We start from the raw sequence: 17922 nt of genomic DNA, 5'->3' as shown, positions 1-17922 counted from the left end.
ATATAATTTTTGTAATCGTGAGACATACTAACATATAAGAGAAATCACGCGATATTTGTATTCAATAATATAATTATATACGTATTATACTTAACATAGGAGTATTGTAATTATTCAAATATACATCATTATTAACAAATAATAAAACAAATTAATAATTTACAATTTTTATAAGAATAAATATCCTAAAAATGTTTCGTTCTATTTCAACTTTAAAATAAATATTATAAAAAAGAATATATTTTTCATGTAATTTGTATTGTAAAATTTTCTCCGTGTATTTTGTTAGCGTGTAGTTATACTATATAACTGGATTAATATTTCTAAATTATAAACTGAATTTTATCTTGTAAGTTTCGATTACGAGCTCTCTAACACGTTCCTCCTTTTCCCAGCGATCACCTGAAGATCCACTTGAAAACGCATGACACCCAGAGGCCTTATCAATGCACGGCTTGCACGAGAGGCTACAGTACAGCCGCGGCTTTAACGGCGCACATGCAGTCTCACAAGAAACATCAATCATCGTCGTCGTCTCAATCGGCCGGTCTCAAGCTTCAGGACGTCGACTATGGTAGAAGAAGCGTATCCTCGCACAGCACGTCGTCACCGCCGGTACCGTCGTCGCCGTCGCCGTCATTGAATCTCAGTCTGAACCCGAGGAACGTCCTGAAGACGTCGCAGGGCACCGGCAGTGCCTCCACCACTCCGGTTCTCAGCTCGCCCCTGAAACTCACCTGCATGTACTGCACCCGGGACTCGTTCAGCTGCATGCAGCAGCTGCAGATGCACGTGCACACGATGCACCAGGCGATCCTGAGTGGCGCGGAAGGTCCAGCTCGGCCGCCATCGCCGAGCAGAACGTCCAGCGAGCAGCAGACGACTGTCTGCAAGCCGCTGGATCGTCAGGACGTCACGAAGGAATCGCGACTGGATCGCAAGTACCCGACGTCCGAGGACCGAGGCGACAGGTCGGCTGTCGAGCGGGAGCATTACGAGAACGGGTTCACCTGCAATCAGTGCACCATGAAGTTCTCTACGTTGACCCTCCTACGCGATCATTTGTTGTCGATACACCGAATCGACGGTTTTGGCGCGGCGATGATGATGTGTCCCTTGTGCAGTATACCGTGTTCCTCGGCGGCTTCCTACGCCGAGCACTACGTCCTTCAGCACTGTGAGAATCGCCGACCGGCGCCGACGCACGCTATAGATTACGGGGAAACGAAGCTGAACGGCGGCATTTACGACGGTACCGCGAGGGATCCCTCCCGGATATCGAGAACTCGGGACGCGCCGGAAGCCGCTGATCTCACGAATAAGCACTCGACCAGATCTTCCTCGGATACCGCTGGCAGTTACACTGCTGATACTCTGCTATGCGGCCAATGCGGTGCCGCATTAAAAGACTTCGAATCCTTCCGCGAGCATGTGGCGCGACACTTGCAGGCCGACCACCGTAACCAGGAGATGTCCGGCAGACAACATCTATGTCCCAAATGCGAAGCCATCTTCTCGGACCGCGAGGATATGCTGGCCCACCTGACCAAGCATTATCTGGGCCAGGTCAGCAAAGAGTACGCCTGCAGTGCCTGCAAAAAGCTCTATCCGCATCCAGATCAGCTTCAGAGGCACCTTTTGGATGTGCACGCGCATCATCTGTATCGTTGCGCTCTGTGTCGGGACACCTTCGACTCCAGAGTAGCAATACAGGTGCATTTTGCGGTGAAACACAGCCAAGAGTGCCGGGTCTACCGGTGCAGCACGTGCGCCGTGTCCAACAATGAGAACTCGCCGGGAGGAAACGTGACGACTTCTGGCGAATGTAGGAGCTTCTTCAGGACCGAGGCCGAATTGGCGGCGCACGTGCGTAGTGTGCACGCGCCTCCACCCGCTGTCTCTCTGATGAATAGCAGCCCGGTGGGTGCTGCGAGGAGCCCGGCCTCGACGCCCGGTGGTGGTATCGCGGCGCGTTGTTTCTTCTGCGGGATTTGCTGCGGTTCAGATCTCGAACTCCAGCTTCATTTGGCCAGCCACTCGACCAATCTCTACAGATGTCCCATCTGCCGGGAAGGATTCGCGGTGGAGTTTCTCTTGGACCGACACATCGCCCAGGCTCATCACGCCACCCAGGACCATCAGGTACCATCCGTCAGAAGTAACTCGAGAGAGAACGGGCGCGTTCATCGAACGGCTAGAAATCAGGAAGAAGTAAGTATTTGTTATATTATTAAGATCGAGAAAATAAAACAAAATTTCTCTCAAAAATAAAGTTAGACAAAAAAATATATATTTTTATGTAATTTTTTAATCTGATATAAAACTCAATTAATAGAAATTCTAGTTACATTATACACATTTCACAAAATATAAATTTATTAGATATTTAAATTTTAGTAAGATTATTTGCTCTCTAAACTACTTTTCTTTCCAAAATTCTAGACGAAGTCTCTGAAGAGACGTTCACCAGCATCGAGTAACAACAATTCCCTGAATCAGCGCGACAACAACAAACGTGCAAACTATGGCACTTCCGGACAGCAGTGCGAGCTCTGCGAACGCGGCGAATTTGCGAACGAGGCCGAGCTGCAAGCACACAAGAAACTGACTCACCAAACGCCTCCTAAACTGTCCAGTAAAAGTTTATCTACCTTGAATACCCTGACGTGCGGTTATTGCGGCGAGGTTTGTCGTTCGCGAAACGAATTAGAGTCGCACACGAGGATCCAACATGCGTCCAACGAGCCCGGCGGACGTCACAAATGCAACATCTGCGACGAGGTATGCTTGTCCAGCACGACTTTGGCCGAACACAAGCTCCAGAAGCACTGCAAGATACAACTGAGCGATACGTGCGTGGTGTGTCGTGGTTGCCTGACCTCGGAGAGTCAATTCCTGGATCACGTGCAAAGGCATAGCTTGGAAAACGTGGACCCGCAACAACGATTGGACAACTCTTTACCTCATTTACCCGCCCCGTGCGTTGTTTGCCGGCAGACGCTGATCAGCGAATTAGAGTGTCGTTTGCATGCACGGCATCATCTACGGACGTCTTCAGGATCGCGCAGCGCCGTTTCTAGTCCGACCAGTCCCGGTGGCGGCAAAACTCAGAGCCAAGGTTGCTGTCTCTGTTTGCGCGATTTTGCTGCCGATGATTTCGTCAGTCTGCCACCCAATCCTGCCAGTACGAGTGGACAACCACTCAAGGTCTGCAAAACCTGCTACATGCGACATTCTCAGGGATTGCCTATCCTGAACTCGACGACCTATGAGCGGGCCAAGTACGATACGACCTGGTTCGCAAGCAAGAATGGTCAATGGGATAGTTCCAAGGACAAATGGGATGACAGAGGACTCAATGTAGAGAATCGATCCAAAAATGAAGGAAACACGGATAAAAAACGCTGTGAGGAGTGCGGGGTGAAATTCGAAGATCCTGAAGAGGCGGAGAAACACAGAATCACAGAACATGAAAAGATTAGCACTAGTGGTTCGAAACCCTCCTATACATGTATACAGTGTCAGGTTAGTGTACAATAATTTGCAATTTTTCAAATAATGTTTAAATGTATATATGTGTAATTCAAGATTATACATGTGCGAAAAAGATCTACTTCTCATCTTCTCTTTTATTAAAATAATAAAAAATTGAAATTTAGAAAGGATTTTTGGAGGATTTCCAGTGAAAATAACAATTTGTGACATTGGATTTTTTGAAAATTATATATATTGTGTGTTTTCACAAAATTATATTTTCAATTGTATTTCCAATCATCACCAGGTATCATTTCCAACCGAAGCCAAAATTCAGCAACATGTGAGAAAGGAACATCTGGAAACATCCAGGAGAGCTTCCTTGGAAGCCTTGCGATGTCATTTGTGCTCATTTGAAGCTGCCAGTCCTATGCAATTGCAAATTCACTTAATAGAACATACTTTTGTTGGCTGCGCTGCGCTCAGCTGTTACCTCTGTCAGTCGCTTTTTACAACTCCTATTGGTCTTCAGGTAATTTAACCGCCAATATGTCTCAAAATAACATCTATTATACGATAACCGAACGACATTCTCGAAAAGGAACAGATAAACAAGTTCGAGAGTAAACATGAAAAGTAATTTGCTCTTGAACTTATTTATCTGTTTCTTTTCATTAAGATGAATGAATTCCTCAAAATCTTGTTTCATACATATGAATAAGATTTGGATTATTTCCCGACTATTGGTGATGCCTTGTCGCATATCTTTCTTCGATTCGTTTTACTATGTGTTTTTGTTTAGATCAGCATCTTTTCGCTGCAAAGAAAAAAACAGAACGGAATTAATGTATGCCGTATAATAGTAATTTGTTGTTTCGTTTTCTCTATTCGGATACAAGTATGCGTTTATTTGCAGAGTCACCTGCTACAGGAACACGGTCTGGGCGCGCGACCTTACGATTGCCGCAAGTGCACGCTCAAGTTCTTCTTCAACGCGGAGCTAGACCATCACATATTGACTTTCCATCGTCCGAGGGATGAGATTCATCCTTCGTCAGTCGAGAATGCTCGCGAGATGAAGAATCGCGAGCCCGACGGCGGTGTAACGGTGAAGGAGGAAGTGATGCAAGGTGGCAAAGAAGAGGAGGAGGAGGAGGAGGAAGTGAACGTGGACGATCAGATAGGACAGGAGGAACATGATGAAGCTAAACGAGAGGAGCAGAAGTTGAAGACGGAAGTAGATATCGAGACGACATCCAACAAAATGGAATCGTGACTTTCTTTGGTCAATATTACATTTCGTTCCGAGCTAGGATTAATTGATTATTAGGAACTTTTGTTAGCCAATCATTAAGTTTTTCACTCCGCCGCTCTCAGCGGCGAATATTCTATACGACGTATGTCTTTTAAATAACAAATAAAGTTCGATACACACTCACGTACACACACAATAAACACATACGCACACACACACACACACACACACACACACACACACACACACACACACACACACACACACACACACACACACACACACACACACACACACACACACACACACACACACACACACACACACACACACACACACACACACACACACACACACACACACACACACACACACACACACACACACACACACACACACACACACACACACACACACACACACACACACACACACACACACACACACACACACACACACACACACACACACACACACACACACACACACACACACACACACACACACACACACACACACACACACACACACACACACACACACACACACACACACACACACACACACACACACACACACACACACACACACACACACACACACACACACACACACACACACACACACACACACACACACACACACACACACACACACACACACACACACACACACACACACACACACACACACACACACACACACACACACACACACACACACACACACACACACACACACACACACACACACACACACACACACACACACACACACACACACACACACACACACACACACACACACACACACACACACACACACACACACACACACACACACACACACACACACACACACACACACACACACACACACACACACACACACACACACACACACACACACACACACACACACACACACACACACACACACACACACACACACACACACACACACACACACACACACACACACACACACACACACACACACACACACACACACACACACACACACACACACACACACACACACACACACACACACACACACACACACACACACACACACACACACACACACACACACACACACACACACACACACACACACACACACACACACACACACACACACACACACACACACACACACACACACACACACACACACACACACACACACACACACACACACACACACACACACACACACACACACACACACACACACACACACACACACACACACACACACACACACACACACACACACACACACACACACACACACACACACACACACACACACACACACACACACACACACACACACACACACACACACACACACACACACACACACACACACACACACACACACACACACACACACACACACACACACACACACACACACACACACACACACACACACACACACACACACACACACACACACACACACACACACACACACACACACACACACACACACACACACACACACACACACACACACACACACACACACACACACACACACACACACACACACACACACACACACACACACACACACACACACACACACACACACACATAGTATTAATTAGGAGTATTATTGAGAAAGATTCATAATTATTCCAGATGATTAGTTTTTTACATATTGCTAATAAAATTTTAATACATAAGATTGCGCGATGCCTTTCTCTGGTAGAAAGATCGTTGGTATCTTGTTTATCCTGAAATTCTTATATATCAATTTCAAATTTGGAAATCGAATATTGATGTTTTCACGAATGTAAGCTTGTTTGCGTTAAGTTTGCCGAGAGTATTCATCTTATTGTTTCGAACAGTTAATATGTGTTCGATCTTAGGATTTTAATTATAGAAATAAAACGTAAAAGTTATTTTTTTCTTTTCTCTACTTCGTCAAAAATTGACCAAGCTGTCTATTTGATCGAAGTTCGCCCAACATTGCTAAAATTAAAACAATCACGTCTTAAATGTATATGCGCTTATACACATATGTGTATATTAAGTTTATAAATGCTGTTAATTTTACGTTATATAACGTAATTATGTTAATATTTAAACTTTAAGAGAAAGGAGAAATGCGATACAAGCCAAATCTTAGATATTGATACACGATTTTATTTTAAATTCTTTATAAATGTGGGATATATATTTTGATTTGTCTTAAGATTATATTCACTCTAAGACAGATTATATCCATTCTAAGGAGATCGAAGTGGGCGAGATAAATACAAAAATAAAATTCGACTAAAATAAAATCAAGGAAAACTTTCAAATCAATTGTATATATTAAATGGCCTGTTTTTCTCTAATTAGTACAACATATTGAGACATCATATTTGTAATGTTGAACTTTCATATTGTATTTGCAATTTTCTTTTTTGCAATTTTCTAATTGTATTTTATTGATTAAGTAATCCCGTAACAATTGATCGCGATTAGCTCTTTATAATTGTTTACAAGTGTTAAACCCAATGAAATGATTATTTCTGTCACAAACCAAGCTTGTAAATATTCTACAAATAATAGGAAAAATACTATTAAATGTTCTATCAATTTATATGTTAATGATCCATATGTGCGATGAAGTTATTTATACAGTCAATTTCCTCTGTTTTAAACTTATCGCATACAGTAGGAAAATGCTGATTCAAAAGAAAGCTGATTTGAAATAGAGAGGGGAATGGACTAGAAAGAGGAAATGGACTGTATTTAAAAAAAGAGATGCAATAACCTGTCCATTAGGCGATATAGTGATAAGATAGAAGTTCTGTATGAAATAAATTATTGTTTAAAATCATATATACGTACTGTATATAATAAATTGTCCATTTTAGCAATCTGAGATAATATTATATACAAATAAATTATTGTTCTAAATCGGGTGGTTTCGTATATCTTGTCAGGCTATTTTCTTTGTGTATATCAGAGCAATCACCATGATGTAAAAAAAATATAATATAAAAAAAATAAAAATATAAAAAAATATATTTATATGAAATATAAATATATTTGATTGGCTGTTTCAAATTCGACCGCCATTATATGTGTGCAATGATATACCTTATATTCTTTTACATCATGGCAATCACATGGCAATCACTTTCAGCGCGTGATGACAGGTGACAGGTGACAGTGCATCAGGCATGAATGAAAATATCCGCGCATGAATGACATTTTTTCAAACTTCAAAAGCGTTTCTACCTGGATCAGGATAACCGACCGCTCTTTTTACCGACGGTCGCAAAAAGAGACGACGTCAAGAACCTACAGTTTTCCATCTTGGTATCATGAGTATCCGTGAATGGCGCTACGTGTGCCTTCTACGTTTGCGCTGGATTCAGCTGTTGTGCGGTATTCGCGTTTCGCGTACGCATGTCGCGAGACTCTCGTTGGGACTTGAGACGCGGAGTTGGAGACAAGGCGAGAGGAGAGAGCACGGAATTCCACCGAGATCCCCGGAGATCCCGGCAGATCCATCACTGACAGTATCACAGCCGACGACGCGATGACGGGGTTCACGGAGAGCGCCTTGGTCAAACGGCTGATGGATCTGAATCCCTCGCAACAGAGCATCCAGACGCTCTCGCTCTGGCTCATACATCACAGAAAACACCATCCGACCATCGTGAAGATCTGGTTCAAGGAGATGTGCAAAGGTACGATTATCCCGTCCCGATTTTCCGTTATTTTTTTTTTTTTTTTCCCTACCGCTGGATCGAAAAGACAATGCTCGAGTTCGACAACGTGGTAGGACGTATCCTCTCCGGCGATCTCCAAACAGAACGAGGTTTGTCGCCGAGGTTTCACGAACATCATTGAAATTTCTAGGTTATACAAATGCACTACATGTAACGCGGATATCGAGATTATGTAGCGCAGCTTCAATTATGTAGCACAAACCGCGAATTGATCGCATCGTCTCGTCGCTTGGAAAATTACCTTCATTAATATAGGATAGTGTGTAGTTCAAATAGATGGTTTCGATGAACTTGATGAATGAGCAATTTGCATTGTTTATTTTTGACTCGTTGGATAAGAATGATATATTGCTTTAAATATTAAACAATATATTTCTGGAAGTATATTTGATATTGTCGCGGTATCTTTTTTTCAAATGGTAATGATGAGACGATAATGTACATTGTAGAAGCGAATGATAGTAGCGATGTATTTGAGACTGTATATAATATATAAATTCTTATTTATGCATATATGTATCATTGTTCGCAAAATATTATCTGTGACTCTGTTCATTTATATGGAAATTGATAGTGCGTGCATATAAATTTAAGTTTTCTGTATATATTTTTACAGTGAAGGACAATCGCAAATTAATGTTTATGTATCTGGCGAATGATGTCATCCAAAATAGCAAGAAGAAAGGGCCAGAGTTTGGAAAGGAATTTGAAACAGTTTTACCAAAAGCATTCGAGCATATGAAAGGTTTTGATGAAAAGACGAGGGACCGGTTAAACAGGTTATTGCAAATCTGGGAAGAGAGAGGAGTCTATGACAAAGCGCAGATATCGGAGTTTAAAGCAGCTTTTGTAACTTCCGAGAAAGATTCTGTGGCACCGCCAAAAAAGAAGGCAAAAATTGAAATAGAGAAAGTAAAGGTATGTTCTCCTTTAAATTATATATAAGAGCTTCTAGTATATAATTAAAACTTTCAATTTGGAAATAATATTAGTATAAAATCAACAGAATTTACTGTTTGCTATACTATATATTTCATAAATTGTCAGATCTCATAATATCTCGAAATATAATCTCAAAATTTCTGGATTTTAAGTTTTAAAACAGTAATTTATTATGTATAAAGAGTGTGCAATTGACATACATTTGTTGTTTGCAGAAGGAGAAAAAGGAAAAGAAAAAGTCGGAGACTGAGATCGAGGTGGATGGCACCAAAGAGCTTCATGTGACATTAAGCCCACGGACCCCTGCTGGCGATCCACCAGAAACCGAGGAACTCATCAAAGCCTTAATGGTTAATTTTATTAATTATACAAGCAACAATCATGATGCGGAATTTGTATCGTTAGCAATAAAATATTTTATTCATATGGAAATACATGTTGAATCCATGAGGCATATCAGTAGACGCTTTGACAATTCTAACACATCCACCCTATCGATTTTGTCTGTTTTGTTTGGTTGTGTTCGCCGCTTTTTTTTTTGGGAGGTCTAAGTAAAATGTACATTTGTGTATCCTTTTTTTCTTTAATTTCTTGAGAATTTCGTTTTCCACGAAGTAACTCAAGTGGATGCTGATTTTTAGCAATTGATCGATGCTTTGCTTCGGTATAAAAAATATTACACTCGCTATTTTTTTGTCAATGCCATACTTTTTTATAAACCTATTTTTTTAATTAATTGCATTGCAGTATTGCCATATATTTTGCTTATTCTCACATGACTAGAGTATGTTGTATTAAATGTAGCGACAGTGAAGGTTTCCGCAATATACGGCGAGTATTTGAAAGACCTAAAACGTTATTATCAGACTAATGCCTTCTGTGCTTTTCAGGATTTGGAAAATACCGCGTCCTCTGATGCCGGTGTTAGGGAACGTATCGCGTCCTTGCCACCAGAAGTTTCGGAGGTCTCGTTGCTCGCGAATCTCGCTGATCGAACGGCCGCGGATCAGTTGAGCGCCGCGGTAAATGAGGCCGCCGCTCTTCTGGCCGACTACAACGGACGGCTGCAGGCCGAAATGGAAGATAGAAGAAGATTACTGACGATGCTGCGAGACTACACTTTGGCGCAGAGACAACTACTTCAGCAGGCACAAAGCACCTTAGAAGTATAATTATCATTTTCTTTTCTGTCCATATCTGCATAAACTTAGCAGTAACAATATAAGTAAAATCTAGAACGTTTTTTGCAATGCAGACATTTTTTTTTTTTTTTTTATTTGTATAGCATATAGTATATGATTCATTTGTTAAAAATATACTGTTATTCATAAAATCAGAGATATTGTCGCAAAGCAAATCAGACTTACAATACCAATTGACTTAAATTGCATTAATAACAAGAATTTTTAATTCCATGTTTCATTGTATTACAGAAAATTACTATTTTTATTCATAGGATTATAAAGAAAAGCTTAAGAAGGTATGTGCGGTTCGATCGGAGGTGAAGTCCCATATTTCGAATCTTCCCGATTTAACGCAATTGCCCGACGTGACTGGCGGCCTGGCGCCTCTTCCTTCCGCCGGAGATCTATTTTCCATGCACTAGTGTAAGTTTGTGACGCGAGCGGCGTTATATAGTTTATCACTTTAGTTTGCGTGAATAGACGAAAGTTTGAGATCCATAGTATGAGAGTTTTATACGACGGCGATGAAGGAACAAAGGATTATCGTTGATGATAACTTTGTACTGTGGAATATTTGATAAATCTAATGTATAACGAAAAGCCCCATACATATATGAGCGTAAAGTATGAAACGGGGAAATATTAATAAATGAGACGAGACTGGAGTTATACTGAGGCTGAATGATACCGAGTGATAATGAATGCAAATGAATATCTGGGTGATAAGGGTACAGCATTACTACATACGAAAAATTTGCATTGTAATTATGGATTTTATACTTTAATTGATGGATCGCTCAGCTCCTTTTTGAATTCTTTTTGGCAAAACAGTATGTACTATACATCTGTTTACGGCTAACGTAAAAACATTTTTACGAGATTACTCGCTGCACGAAGAATCCTATGTACGGTAACATGGTATGAAAAACTCAAAATATTTCGTAAAATTTGTACGATTTATTCTGTATCCGAAATTGTACTCTGTATCGTAAACTAATTGGTTTCTTGAATTGATTATGTGAAGACGCTATATGCACACATCATCGAATCTATTGTGCATAACATTATGAAAATCATAAAATGCTTATAAATGAAATAAGCAGAATCATATAAAGATGCTTCTAAATGATAAATTACGTGAAAAATTCACAACGCCTCTTACGAAACCACGCGAAATTCATATGACGGGCTAGCCGAGACTTTCCACTGAGTGTTGATAAGGACATCTATATATTTACGATAGGATCTTTCATTCTGGAATTTTTGAAATCGATCAGAGTAGAAGAAAAAAAGAGGATCCAGAATAGAAATGTCCTATTGTATTTCTAAAAGCGATAGGGTCTTGCGTACCAGACCTGTGTATAATTGTTAGGGACGTTTTATTACATATTTTTCAATTAAGTAATCATTGTTTATCGGCGCGATATAATGAAGATAATACTCCAAGATCGGGTAACTATCACATGTATATACGCTGTAGTTTAGTACGATTTTTCTTAGAACTGACGAGACGGTCTTCGTAAACATCCGATTGTAAACGAACGGTAGTCCTCATAGATAATATTGTAACTATTTTAAAAAGACAGATTGCGTGACTGTGCATATTAAAAAAGAAAAAAAGATTGTAATATGCAAAATATTAAGAATAAATGTTTTGATCGTTATATATACTGTGACTTTCTAATTTTTACATCCCGTAAAATTGAAATGTATGTTTTTAGGTAATTTTAAATCCTACACAAAAATAACAAAATTTATGATACAATATTATATTAATCTAATCAATCTGTAATACAATTATTGATTTGAACTACATTTAAAATACACTTATATACACACGAGTATATATTTATTAAAATAGTGTATCGAGTACGTTGATAGATTCAACATATATCATCATTAAGCGTATACTATAAAAAATAAATCGATTTTCTTTCTGCTTTCTTTTTCTATATTATCATGAATAGATCTAATTATTATATACTTTCCTAGATATAATAACATATCTTAGAGATCATTATATGATAATATACATATATCAAAATTGGAACAATATACAAAAGATTAGCATGCCCCTGTCTAAGGACATGCAAAAACGTGTGTGAAGGGTTCCAATATATGTATATACTTATTACACATTATGTTGAAGTACACAAACTTATATGCACTATAAAGGATCATATATATATAATTCAACAGAATTCTAGTAAGTCTTAAAATATACAAATCCAAACTTCTGTCATAATTTTAATATATCTCATAATATAAAAAAAATTACAATATATATACATACATATATTTTACATTAATATTTATTTTTATTTATAGGAATAAACATTTTTTAAGTCTCATGAGGATGTGGAGATCTAGTGGGCTTCAAAATCAATTTTCCAGTATCGTCACAACTCATATTAAAATCACCAAGCACGCTTCTGGCTCGTTGAGTTATAATACTGGGCGCTATCACTCTTCTATGCACTCCCATCATAAATAATATCACTGTAATAATAATTTCTTGATACAATAGCAATACATTATGTGAAATATGCACAGACGTAATTTCTATACTTACCTAATATTATACTAGCCATTGTAAAGAATGGATGATTGCATAAACTCTGCGTAAAGGATACTGCTGATGTATTGGGATCTGTCAGCCAATGCCAAGCACCGATAGCGGTGCAGATGGAGATTAAACCCAACAGCACTGCAAGATTATCAAAATATATATTATTAAAGTGATCAGCAAGACAAAGAATTACAAGAGAGTATAAAAAACTCCTAATTGATTTAGTAAAACAATTCATTGAATTGTTTGATTAAATCAAGACAATAAATTAATATAAAAAAATTATGAGTCAAAGAATATTTGTTACGTTGTAGTAATTATAAATAGATTGCTACTATAGCTTCTGCGAAATAAAAGCTGCAATAAACTTTTGCATAGCGAAAGTAAAGAACATACTTCTCCATCGTGTGGTGGCTGGTTGTAGACTAGCAATAACTTCGGTGAGTCGCCTTTCGAAAGCTTTCAGGTCTGAAAGTAAAAAACAGGAATTAAACTTGTGAGGCAGATAACCTCAAAATTGTCGATTATTTATCCAAGAATCAGTCAGACAATTGGATATGGTTAAACTTTCTCTCTTAATCCGTCATCTTTTATTTAAGATTATACGAAAACAATTACATTAATTAATTAATGTTTACATGTAAAGGGACATTTTTTAACGTTAAGTATTTTACCTTCACAGACTGTCTGGTCCAATGACATGATTGTTTATCGAATTAAGATATTCATCTGCCCGGAGAAATCAGAAAAAATATGTGCGATAAGTGATAATGATTGACGGATAAACAATGCACTGTATAAACGAGAAATAATCCATATTTGTGTCAGGAATATCAGGATAGAGACGATGGTATCGTAAATTAAATCGTAACATAGGGGTGCCAACTTGACACTTGACACTGTCTGGTCCAATGACATGATTGTTTATCGAATTAAGATATTCATCTGCCCGGAGAAATCAGAAAAAATATGTGCGATAAGTGATAATGATTGACGGATAAACAATGCACTGTATAAACGAGAAATAATCCATATTTGTGTCAGGAATATCAGGATAGAGACGATGGTATCGTAAATTAAATCGTAACATAGGGGTGCCAACTTGACACTTGACACATCCGCGGCAAAAAAAAAAAAAAAAATTCTTGAAATAATCGAATCATCTCGCGAACCTTTATGCGATAGATAATGTATATCGATACATTTTCAAAATTGATCATTGTTATACAGAGAGAAAGAGAGAAGGATTGGAAAAAAATAATAGAATATTATTTTGTAAAATTAAATGTTTTTTAAAAAATTAAAATTTTCGTATAAATAAGGTTACATTTTTTATTAATTCTTTCCAATATTTTTGTCTTAGATAAGAGAGAAATAAGAAGAGATTTAAGAATTTTTAAACTATAATCACATTATATAGACATATATGAATATACATATAATATATGGAATTTTATATACATGGATCTTTTTCTCCTTAGGTGTTTATAAGTTGTACAGCAATCATACGTGAAAATTGAGAGATGAGTTGTAAGAACAATTAATTTTTAGATGGTAATTTTCACTATCTTTTTTATACGACATTGCCAAGTTTCTGCGTCACCAATAATTTCTCTGCCACAATAATCATGCTGTGATAACAATAGTATAAATATATCTTATTAAATAGTCAAGCGACGCGGTAGCGTCGCGACGCCAACTATATATAAAAATTCGTTCCAGCTTGTCAACGGTTTGCCTATGTACAGGGGCCGCGACGCTACCAAGTAGCTTATCCGGAGTTTTACGTCTAATAAACTTTCGATTAAAATTCCTCAGGAACCAAGCCGTTAATCAAAAATCTAACGGCACTTTTCTTATACAATGTGGATGCAAGCTTTCGATTGCGACCAGTTTGAATAAGATTAGTGCAGTCAATCCTGAGGAATGATAATCGTATACCAGAAATGTGACATTTTTCGTTCTTCATCATTATCATAATAAGATAAGTTTCAGACTCTCACATACGTATGCTCGCACGCACACACGCAAAACGAGTTTGTCCCTCAAGGCGTTTGTAATACAAATCTAGTTTACATTAATTACAATATACTCCTTTAACATTTGCTTAAACGACACAATTCTTTCATTCCGTTTTATTTCAGCTGGCAAGACGTTATACATTTTCACTCCTTCGTAAAACATACTCTTTTGCGCACTCTTTGTTCTGCGATATTTTATATTAGTGATATATAATATTTATAAAATAATTATAATGATAATATAATATTAGCAATAGAGTACACACACACACACACACACACACACTCTCTCTCTCTCTCTCAAGCTTACTTAAAATATGATTTATCTAAGAATCATAATTTGACAATCATGTAGTATATAAAAGATATTCACGCAAAATGCTTATAACCAGATAAACACACGAAGGATAAACGACGGAGGAGCAAAAGGATGGGCTCACATGACCAAATCTAGGGTATTCACTCGACAACGTGTTCACCTGGAAAGGGGGAGGGTGGAGGAGAGAGGGAGAGAGAGGGGGAGAGGGGGAGGGGGAGAGAGAGAGAGGGAGAGAGAGAGAGAGCGGGGGAGAGAGAGAGAGCGGGGGAGAGAGAGAGCGGAGGGGGGAAGGGGAAAGAGAGAGGGGGAGGAGGAAGGGGGAGATACTTTATATGTATATTTATACTCTTTATTTATACGGTACACTTTGTACTATTATATATTATTCGGCATTTTAAATGCGCCGAAACCGTGAAGACTATGTCTTCAAGAATATATCAGGCGTCCAAAACGTTTGTATCCATTCTACTCTTTTTAACATTAATTGTTAATTACAATTTATTATTAATAATAGAATGTTTACTTTATTCGCAAAAACTATGCAATATCGTGGTACTTAAATGCAATAGGGAATTATATGCCATGTATATACGAAATATTAAGACATTAATAGTACAATTGCGTTATCATAATCGTTATATATAAAAAAATTTTGATTTTTGATTAGACTTGAGATATTTGTAATCGAATTTGCATCAATCATCTTCAAAAAATGAAAATACTTTCAAATATTTTTTTTCTAGAATTCGTATAATGCAAGTTTATATATATAAATTGCATATGTGACATACATTTCATAAAAATTATATAAAAAGTAATAACAGTCTTGTGTAAAAAAAAATATTTTATATTTTTATTTAAAAAATATATTATTAAATTCATTGACAAAATATCCATTGTATTTTGTGAAACTACTAGTACACTATATATATGTATGCAGGAATTTATTTTGTAACAAAACATGCAGATAAACACATTCGAATAATCAATCTTTGTTCAATTTTTGACATTTAACCTTATTCAAATACAAGGCAATTTATTTCCATGCTCTTTTCTGAAGAATTCTTAGCATTTACATTTACATTTAACGCCAAGTTATACTTTAACCAAATAAACAACTTTTATTTTACTATCATTTCTTTTAATATTTCTTCTTTCTATAATTTTTTTTTATAGAATTTCTTCTATAGAAATCGTAAAAAAAAATATCAATTTATTAATAAATTTATTGTAAAGGGAGAATTAAATTTCAGGACGAAGCAAGAAGATCTCGAGAAGCGAGATAATCAGAAGATTTGCATAGAGTATAGAACATTATTAATTCGACGAATTGCAATCATAACGAAAACTGTTAATTTATCATTTGCATGACGGTTACGAAGCACTTCTCAAGGTTTCTTTTAGCACAACACGTAGTAGATAGTATACATATACATGTACAAATGCAATAAAAGAATATATGTTTATTTATCTTTTCAGACAAAGACAATCATCTTCATCAGATTTATTATCTTCAAAATATTATCACATGGGCATATTACAAAATTTTATGCAAAAATGAATTAATGATTATTATCATAAACTAATTGTATATATTTTGTGTCAACGGTTAGACATTTTTTATTACGAAAAATAATTTGTAAAATGCTTAATTACGAATCGGTAGTTATTTTTATAGACGGAATTGAGCGAAAAGAGTCTCACCAAAGCAAAATGCTTAAACCCATTCAATCCAGCGATCTCTCAAGAACGTTTCGCTTGTAAGCACAATAATTTTTTTTTTCGCGTCTTACGAAAACTTGTCTAGTCGCGACGAAAACACTGCTCCCGAACGTAATTTACATGTTAAAGTTAACTAATCAGCGCCTGTCTACAACGGGAAACAGAGAAGGTACGACGGGGGTCGGAGTAGCGAGACGGCTTTTTGGTGTATAGACAGGCGCTGATTAGCTAACTTTAACATCACATAACAACGAAAAGAAAGCTCAGATCAAAAAATGGTTCAGGACTTTTCGATTTGAATTGTTGCTCTGTATCTGATAGTGTTGTCCATATGCGTTTGTTTACTTACACCCTGTATAATACGAAAAGTTTCTAAGAATTATCTTTCTCCTTTATCATTAAATTTTAGAGATCTTTGTATTTTTTGTGACAAGTAACTAACTACAGTATTTTCGGGAGAAGTCTAATACGAAGTTTGTGTCAAGATTTAATGCTATTCCGCTTTAGTTGCAACTATATACTAGTTACATCTGTTAGCTATATTATATATATTATACAAGTTTGGAAATATTAGTAAAAATGGCAAAGTTTCATTATAATTATAATTATAATTACATGTAAAAATTAATTCTATATACAAAATAAATAATATATAAGTAATGTTGAATCTCATCTTATCTTCAGCCAAAAT

The 17922-nt window shown here is 37.5% G+C and overlaps 3 protein-coding genes across 5 annotated transcripts in view; 2 read left to right on the top strand and 1 right to left on the bottom strand.

Moving 5' to 3' along the window:
- The window catches only part of LOC115243781 (zinc finger protein 423-like), an 89459-nt gene extending 84521 nt beyond the window's left edge, over positions 1-4938 (top strand). For all 3 annotated transcript variants that reach the window (XM_029821009.1, XM_029821008.1, XM_029821010.1), the window contains 4 exons: positions 396-2211; positions 2443-3525; positions 3782-4006; positions 4391-4938. In XM_029821009.1, coding sequence (XP_029676869.1) covers positions 396-2211; positions 2443-3525; positions 3782-4006; positions 4391-4750 — 3484 coding nt within the window. In that variant the 3' untranslated portion in view covers positions 4751-4938. The remainder of the gene's footprint in view (positions 1-395; positions 2212-2442; positions 3526-3781; positions 4007-4390) is intronic.
- Positions 4939-8090: 3152 nt separating this feature from the next.
- Positions 8091-12264, top strand: LOC115243785 (regulation of nuclear pre-mRNA domain-containing protein 1B). The gene is made up of 5 exons (XM_029821016.1): positions 8091-8432; positions 9091-9392; positions 9632-9766; positions 10307-10582; positions 10873-12264. Exons 1-5 carry the CDS (start codon positions 8282-8284, stop codon positions 11020-11022), a joined length of 1014 nt encoding a protein of 337 aa, XP_029676876.1. The 5' UTR covers positions 8091-8281; the 3' UTR covers positions 11023-12264.
- Positions 12265-12837: 573 nt separating this feature from the next.
- LOC115243786 (nuclear envelope phosphatase-regulatory subunit 1) lies at positions 12838-14066 on the bottom strand. Its single transcript, XM_029821017.1, has 4 exons — positions 13844-14066; positions 13566-13637; positions 13173-13307; positions 12838-13099 (listed from the first exon to the last, which is right to left on the bottom strand). The coding sequence occupies exons 1-4, from the start codon at positions 13869-13871 to the stop codon at positions 12942-12944; spliced, it is 393 nt and encodes a 130-aa protein (XP_029676877.1). The 5' UTR covers positions 13872-14066; the 3' UTR covers positions 12838-12941.
- Positions 14067-17922: the final 3856 nt, after the last annotated feature.

The sequence above is a fragment of the Formica exsecta genome, unplaced genomic scaffold (assembly GCF_003651465.1).
Source record: "Formica exsecta isolate Colony F162 unplaced genomic scaffold, ASM365146v1 scaffold733, whole genome shotgun sequence".
In the NCBI taxonomy this organism is placed as follows: domain Eukaryota; kingdom Metazoa; phylum Arthropoda; class Insecta; order Hymenoptera; family Formicidae; genus Formica; species Formica exsecta.
This window is presented reverse-complemented; position numbering and strand designations above follow the sequence as displayed.

What these genes read in the sequence shown, in the direction of transcription:
- LOC115243786 (XM_029821017.1), bottom strand. Translation starts at nt 13,871, where the DNA reads ATGTCATTGGACCAGACAGTCTGTGAAG. An exon ending in AGCCACCACACGATGGAGAA is followed by an intron (nt 13,308 to 13,565) that starts GTATGTTCTTTA and finishes ATAATCTTGCAG; the next exon opens with TGCTGTTGGGTTTAATCTCC. An exon ending in AATGGCTAGTATAATATTAG is followed by an intron (nt 13,100 to 13,172) that starts GTAAGTATAGAA and finishes TTATTATTACAG; the next exon opens with TGATATTATTTATGATGGGA.
- LOC115243785 (XM_029821016.1), top strand. Translation starts at nt 8,282, where the DNA reads ATGACGGGGTTCACGGAGAGCGCCTTGGTCAAACGGCTGATGGATCTG. An exon ending in AACTCATCAAAGCCTTAATG is followed by an intron (nt 9,767 to 10,306) that starts GTTAATTTTATT and finishes TGTGCTTTTCAG; the next exon opens with GATTTGGAAAATACCGCGTC. An exon ending in AGGCACAAAGCACCTTAGAA is followed by an intron (nt 10,583 to 10,872) that starts GTATAATTATCA and finishes TTTTATTCATAG; the next exon opens with GATTATAAAGAAAAGCTTAA.